Source organism: Lutra lutra, chromosome 10 (assembly GCF_902655055.1).
Source record: "Lutra lutra chromosome 10, mLutLut1.2, whole genome shotgun sequence".
NCBI lineage: Eukaryota > Metazoa > Chordata > Mammalia > Carnivora > Mustelidae > Lutra > Lutra lutra.
In genome coordinates, this window is record NC_062287.1 from 63,547,870 (window position 1) to 63,555,750 (window position 7,881).

At 48.2% G+C, this 7,881-nt stretch overlaps 1 protein-coding gene across 1 annotated transcript; it reads right to left on the reverse strand.

Moving 5' to 3' along the window:
• Positions 1 to 4,366: 4,366 nt before the first annotated feature.
• NLRP10 (NLR family pyrin domain containing 10) lies at positions 4,367 to 7,640 on the reverse strand. Its single transcript, XM_047692133.1, has 2 exons — positions 7,173 to 7,640; positions 4,367 to 6,052 (listed from the first exon to the last, which is right to left on the reverse strand). The coding sequence occupies exons 1-2, from the start codon at positions 7,453 to 7,455 to the stop codon at positions 4,416 to 4,418; spliced, it is 1,920 nt and encodes a 639-aa protein (XP_047548089.1). The 5' UTR covers positions 7,456 to 7,640; the 3' UTR covers positions 4,367 to 4,415.
• Positions 7,641 to 7,881: the final 241 nt, after the last annotated feature.

Here is a 7,881-nt window from a genome sequence, read left to right on the forward strand (position 1 = left end):
AGTTACTTTAACAATTACCCATTAAAACTTTGAGACAGACAATTAACCATCAGTTCAGTTGTTTCTTTGCTAACAGATTTTAACAAATAGCATGAGCTTATTTGACCTTCAGTAAACTTTGATTGAAGTTTCACATTTACTGCTGTAAATTTAAAGATGTGTTTATCTTAATTAAACCAAAAAACTTAACTTAGTTCAAATACTGATTTATGTTTCACCTGGACCCACTCCACTTTTTTTTTTAAAGATTTTATTTATTTATTTGACAGACAGAGACCACAAGTAGGCAGAGAAGCAGGCAGAGAGAGAGGAGGAAGCAGGCTCCCTGCTGAGCAGAGAGCCCGATGCGGGGCTCGATCCCAGGACCCTGGGATCATGACCTGAGCTGAAGGCAGAGGCTTAACCCACTGAGCCACCCAGGCGCCCCGCACTCCACTTTTAATGTTTACCTGAGACACGGGTGGGAAGATCTGGAGTGGGGGGTGTTAGGTCCAGAGGCTGCTCTTCTTGCTCCTTGACAGTGAAGAGGGAAGGAGCCGTGGTGCAGGAAGCACTGAGGACGGTCTAGAGGCCAGTTATGCAGGCCACACCCAAGTCGGTGCAGAAACAGAGGGGGAGTGCTGCCAGAAGGTAGAGAAAGGATTCCCAGTTTTAGAGAGTTTTCCTGGGTAAACTTTGTCACCCAACTGGGTGGTTTTACCTTAAAAATCCTTGGAATGCTGGAGAACAAGACTTAGGGGTGTCATAGGTCCCTTACTCTCTGCTTGCCCCATTTCTTCAAACACAGCAAACAACACAACAGACAACAAAAAGACAAGACAAAGACAACCACAGACCAGACCCAGAAGCCCTTCCTCAACCAGATATCAAGTCTAAGGGTGTGCAAGATATAATCCCAACTCAAAAATACAACCTGCCACTGGTGGGGATTTTCTCGGTCCCCTGACTGCCTAGGGGGGTCCCCGGCATCCTAGTGGAGGGATGGGGCATCCCTACATCCACTCCAGCCCTAGGGAGCAATGCTGCGTCCAGCTTCTCCCCGGTGGGCTATACCCTGGAGCTCTGCAACCAGACAGACAGACCAGATCCTACAGGATAAAATCTCGAGATCTTACCTCTAGAGGCTTTTCCCAGAAATTCTGATGCCGACTCAGTTCTCGTCATTAGATCCCGGACGAGCCCCCAGAATGTTGGGGTCCATTATCAAAGGAATGAGACTGAGACAAAGTGAAAGTTATGCAAAGCCTTATTCTATGCCAAGCATTAGAAGTTAGACTGACTGGCCAAGGGAATGAGACTGAGACAAAGTGAAAGTTATGTGAAGCTTTATTCCATGCCAAGCATTAGAAGTCAGACTGACTGTCCAGGGCCGCTTCCAAAGAGAGCTACCCCCTCCCGATCTCACAGGCTGGTTTTATAGGGTATAACTGCAGACCCAAGGTACGTGGCTTCTATTGTTAAGGCGTTTACTCCCAGAATTCGATACCCGGAACCATACCAGGAACTATGGGGGTGTTTATTCCTGGAATGAAGTCCGTGGATGTAAACAACAATATGGCTACCTAGGCAATATGGAGTCGCTCTGGCTAAGCAGGCCTTAATAGTTAAACAGGTTTTAACATTAAATTGGCCCTAACCATATTTATGTAACGTCTCTGTGACATATCATTCTGTCTACTCAGGATCTTTTCTTTGGGGAGCCCTTCTCCCATTCCATACCTTTCAAGAGGTGTTGATCCTTTCTTATGTAGCCCTGGGGGGTGTGACCTAGACCATCAGACTTAGGCCTGTCTAATCAGAGAAGTTCATCTTCCAGATCACAGTGGTTGTTCAAGACTTAGCACATACCCAGGGTCAGGTCAGAAGCCACTCCCAATTTCTCTGCTAGACTTGTTGGCAAAGACAATTCTGTTCCTTTTGGGTTGTTGACTGTAAGGGTGATTTAAGTTGACAACACATATGGCCATCTTCACTGACACATTAGAGTCACTCTCTGAAATAAGAAGAAAGGGCAACTGTAAAAAGAGCAACAGAGGAGAGAGAGAGTGAAAGACTTGATGCCATTGTTAGAAAGAGCCAGAAAGGGGTGCCTGGGTGGCTCAGTCATTGAGCATCTGCCTTCGGCTTGGGACATGATCCCAGGGTCCTGGGATCGAGCCCCACATCAGGCTCCCTACTCAGTGGGGAGCCTGCTTCTCCCTCTCCCACTCCCCCTGCTTGTGTTCCCTCTTTCGCTGTCACTGTCAAATAAATAAATAAAATCTTAAAAAAAAAAAAAGGCCCGACATAGCTAAAACTAGAAGCCAGTTATCTTTAAAAAATGCAATGGGTCATTTAATTTTTGCTTTAGCTACTTTAAACTGAACATGAATCTTAAGCAAAATAACATCTCTAAACCTTAATTGGATGTTAGATCCATGTTTGTTTGTTTGTTTGTTTTTTAAAAGATTTTATTTACTTATTTGACAGATAGAGATCACAAGTAGGCAGAGAGGAAGGCAGAGAGAGAGAGAGGAGGAAGCAGGCTCCCTGCTGAGCAGAGAGTCTGAAGTGGGGCTCGATCCCAGAACCCTGGGATCATGACCGGAGCTGAAGGCAGAGGCTTTAACCTACTGAGCCACCCAGGTGCCCCTGTTTGTTTTTTTTTAACAGGACTCCTTGGCCCCATGAAAATCCAGCAGTGTGGCTGGGCACCTTTTCCATTGTTCCCAAATTCTCTATGACATTCAGGAGCTGGTCTGCTGTGAACATCTAAGCCCTTGGGCGGCAACACAGCCTCGCTCACTGGATGCCAGCCAGCCTCTGTAGTAATGCAATACAAATGGCTCTTTAAATAAGTATACACATGCACACGTACTGTTTGTTACACATATTCTAGATACAAATACCATCTACGTGTTCAGTATGCTATGCATATAATTATCAAATATGGAGCCACCAAACTTGCTGTGTGAGAAAGAGTTAGTCATATTGTTACTATATCCCAAGTTGACTACCTAAAGCTAAGTTCCCTTGGGTTCAGACATCTGACCATGTCCAGTAGATTGCCGGAATTGGTACACACGGACTTGACTTGTGAGGAGTCATGACAGGAATAAATTTGTATGAAAAGCAAAATGAGGAGTGTCTGTAACCTTCCTATGGGGCACTGAGTGTTCAAGGCAGCATTGGCATTCTTGGCTGTGATGATACCAGCAGCAACAGCTGGGGTGGGGGTAGGTTTTCTGTGTCTGCACCAGGTCCTCAAGGGCCTCTACCTTGTTGGCTGAGGAGCAGGAAATAAGAGATCTCTCTGAAGAACCCCAGAAATTGATGGGGCTCCTAACTGAACTTCAATTTCCTCATCCATGAAAAGAAAGTTGGAAACTGACCCTACTTACATCTAGAATTCCTTTGAATTCTTCTTGTTTTCTATACAGAGGGAGCCAGAGCAGAAAAAGAGATTATGAGTTATCTCTCGGAACTAACTGGACTTTCTTTTTTTTTTTTAAGATTTTATTTGACAAAGAGAGAGAGACAGAGCAAGAGAGGGAACACAAGCAAGAGAGTGGGAGAGGGAGAAGCAGGCTCCCCGCTGAGCAGGGAGCCTGATGAGGGGCTTGATCCCAGGACCCTGAGATCATGACCTGAGCCAAAGGCAGTCGCTTAACCAACTGAGCCACCCGGCGTCCCCTAACTGGACTTTCTAAAAAGAAAAGGGAGGTGACAGCATCACTGGGGACAATAAGTGACATGGTATTAGTACAGAGCTAGGTCAAGTCATGGAAGAGTTTCTAAGATGAGAGGTCTGTGACAAGATATGGTTCATTTCCAACACAGAAATTCTAGAAGTTTCTAGGAAGATGCAAAGCTACTATTTACTTAAGCAGCAATTAATCACAAATACAGAGTCAAAGGGATATTCCATTAAGACACAGTACACTATTTCCTTTAAATGTTGATATTGATATGCTTCACATTACCCAATCTTATAGAATGAGCACAATCCACAGTTTATTATATTTAAAAGTTTATTTATAGAAAAGAGCCCCTTCCCATGTTTGGTCCTGGATGTTAACACTAAATTCCAAGTAGAGAAGGTTATAAACAGCTTCTCTTGGTGAACGGGATGCTAAATAACTGAATTTGAGCCATTGATGGTGAGTGTGGTTGTTCCTAGGGACTCAGTCCACATGGCCTTGCCCCATAGCCTATGTTCCAAGTTTTCTGATCCTGTATTATCTAATTTTCTTTTCTATTTCCCCCCTTCCCTTCCACTCTTTCCAGTACCCATTAATTCAATCTCTCATCTCTCCATTCCTTTTTACACTCTGTCTTCCCCCTTCTCCCATCCCTCCCCCCAACCCTCCTGACCCTTCAACTCTACTGTCCCATTTATCTGCTTTCCATCCTACTGCTCCTACCCTCCGCATCTCTCATTTCTCCATCTCTCTGCCTTTTCCATTAGAAGTCTCCTTTTGTGTCTTTGCTATTTTATCTTTGCCCACAACAGGACCTTGCTTCTCTTTCCATTCATCCTTCAAGCTGGTTTTGACAGAAAATGAGTTCCTGTTGTGGGATTTCTTATTTGACTGTCCCATCTTTAATGATACATCACTTATCTGAACGCCCTTCACCAGATTCCTTATTTTAGACGGATTTAGGGAGAATTCCAAATCCCAGGCCCTTTTATGCTTTATAGACTTAATTTGTTCTTTAAAATACATCAACTCCTGCTTTAGCGAGGGAGAAACTTTGAGGAAGAACTTTAACTCAAAGTTTGAGGAGGTCTCTTTCTTCAATATGTCCAATAAAAACTGCATACTGAGGGTCATCTCCCCATTCTCTGTCTCCTCTTCTTCATCCAGAAGCCTCCTCAGTTCTCTGTGGGACTCTTTCCCCAGGTCGCTCTGGTCCTCTTTCACCAGGTAGGACACGGCATGAAAAAACTCTTGGAAGCTAATGTGGCGGAAGGTATAGAATGTCTTCATATGACCTCCCTCTTGGTAAGGCATGCTGCTCAGGAAAGCGTCAAGGCTGGCCCCATCTAAATTGTGCTTCCTGAGATCAGCTTCTTCAAATATGAACCTCTGGTGCGGGATCCCCTCAGCCGCTAAGGAGCACAGACCACGCAGGACCCTGTGGCTGGTAAGCTCGGTGCAGTCTTCATTATCATTGGGCGGCAGGAAGGTGGAGACATAGGCCATGAAGATGTCTGTGCCATTACTGAGATTCTCTGAGATCTCTCTGCCCCTCTCCATCCGCTCCTTGAGCCAGGAGCAGATCACCCAGCAAATGCCTGGAATTTGACATGATTTGTACAGCACATCATTTCCTTGCACAATGTCAAAGGCATTTCTGGCTTGCTCCTCGTCGGCGAAATAAGAGCTGAAATACCTCCTCCTCTCATCCTCAGAGAAGCCTAGGATGTGAATATGGCGCGATTGCTTCAGCAAGGGCTTCAGACTGTGCAAAGCCACCGGCCGGGTGGTGATGAGGAGGGAACACCTGGAAAACACCTCTCTCCTGATTAGACGGTGCAGCACGTTCTCCATGGGGTTCAGACTCAGTCTCTTCCAGCCTGTTGCAAAGGGCCTCTGCAGTTCATCAAAGCCATCCAGGATGAACAGCAGCCGCTCCTCCTCCCTCCGCATCTCTTTGACAGGCGCCTGGTTGTCCCCGCAACACCAGAAGAGGAGCTGGTCCGGTGTGCCCTCCGGCAACAGGACCATTTCTCTGCAGCTGACATAAAAGACATAATCAAACTGGCCTGGGTACAGGGTGCCCGTGGCCCAGTCCAGCACCATTTTCCTGGCCAGCGTTGTCTTTCCGGTGCCCGCGGACCCCTGTAGCACCACTGTGGGCGGGGCTTGGTAGGACTTCTCTCCGGGATCGAACAGAGTCTCCACCGAGACAGAGTCCAGCTCCTGCTCTGGGAGGGGGCAGGCGGACGGATCTGCGCTCTCTGGATTTGACCTGGTCACCAGGAGCAGCTGATTGTAGCTACCGCCGATTCCTCCCTCTTGCCTCTCCTCTAGACAGCGCACGTGCTCTCGGTACATTTCTCTGTAATCTGAGCCAGAATGTGGGGGGTTAGCCGGTCAGAGGGTAATAAAGACCAAGGGGGCCTTTCAAACTCTGGACTCTGCTCTCTAGTTTCATCTCGTCTGCTCTCTAACTTGTATCTTCCTTAGGTTTATACTTCGAGCTTCAAGGGGAGGGCCCCCTGGACATGTGTGTGTGCCTGCACACACATCCGTATGAGTGTGCAAGCTTGTGTTTTGTGTGTGTGCATATCGGTGGGGTATGAGTGAGTGCTTGTATCCACACAGGCTCATGAGAGGACGCTTCTGCAAGCTTGTGTATTTTTGTGTGAGGAAGGTGTGTTGGTGAGCATCAGCAGGTGAGTGTTTGTAAGACTATGTATGCGTGCAAAAGTCTCGGTGTGTGTGAATGTCTGACTGCTCCTTTGAAACATCTCCATTTGAAATGGTGAGGACAGAGTGGAGAAAGGAAAGGGAAGCCGGAGGATGGCGAAGGAAGTAATAGGAACCTGTTCTTGGTAATGATCAAGCCGGGCACTCAAGATAAAGCAGCTCCCAGGCAGAAGTCCTGACTCTGTCAATGGAGCTCTTGGGTGTGACAGGGGTTATGTGGGGAGCACAGGCTCTCCCTGCACCCCACAAGAAGGGAAAGGAGACTTTCTGGGTTCCACGCCCACCCTCTTCTCTAGGGCAGCATCAATCCACCAGATGATTGAGAGAGCAGGATCCCTGAGCAGGCTGTCCTCTGTGGGAAGCAGCTGAGGAAAGTTCTGACACCCCCACCCACCCCAAGGCCATTTTGGCTGGTTAGTGGAAACCCCTTCACCAACACCACCCTTAGTCTCTAAGCCCCTCTCCTCTGCCCTCCTCTCCCTGGCACTAAAATCGGAAGTAGGAGGTAGGACATTATGGCCACAAGATGAGTGTAGTCTTCTATAAGACCCCACCCTCGGCTCAGGCCCTCCCCCAGCAGCTGTCAGAGCCTTCAGCTGGAGACCACCAGGACCCTGGGCACTGGCGCTCCTTGGTACAGACAGAGGGCAAGAGTGAGAGACAGCACCCACTATAGGCTGTGGGAGTCCCTGGAAATGTCACGGAGGTGAGGGAGTCCCCCAGGACTGAGGTCCCCTTGTCTCCCACTGCACTCACCATTCAGACAGATGTGGCTCAGCCGGTCCACAGGTTCCAACAGGTTCATGGCTCTCAGGACGCTAATCACCACCTTCACAGCCTCCCATGCTCCATGCAGGGAAATGAGCCGAGAAGCCAGGTCCACCGGGCTCAGGCCCTCTAGCTCCCCGCGCGCCAGCAGCATCTTCCCCTCAAGCAGACAGTTGTTCCGTAAATGGAACTTGAAGAGCTTGAAGCTTTTCTCCTCAAGGTCTCTCAAGGCCCAGAGCAATGCCTCCTGGGGGGTTTGGATCTGTGACATGGCGCTGGGGTGAAGGGCTGAGTTCAGTCCAGTGACTGGGAGAAGCAGGAGTGGGGGAAGAAAGGCAGGCACGGAAAGAAGTGCAGGCTGCAGGCCCCCCAGCCACTCTGCTTTCTGGGTGCTTAGCAAGCTGCTGAGCGCAGGCCCAGGAGAGATGGGAGAGATGCGTGCTGTGTTCCAAGAAAGGTAAGCAGGTGGAACAGCCCGTAGTTTTTCTACTCATTTCCCACTGCACCTCTTTGTGAGCTGATATATGTCTGTGCCAGCAAATAAGAAGGAAGGCATGTGGGTGTGTAGTTTCTATCTCTCCATCTCTCTCCTCCCGCCTCTTCCCTCTCAGGCACACTGTTTATCAGGCCCTAAATGCCTGCATAAGGTGGTTTCGGCTAAAAACTGAGACCTTTTGTAAGTTTCACAAATGAGCCC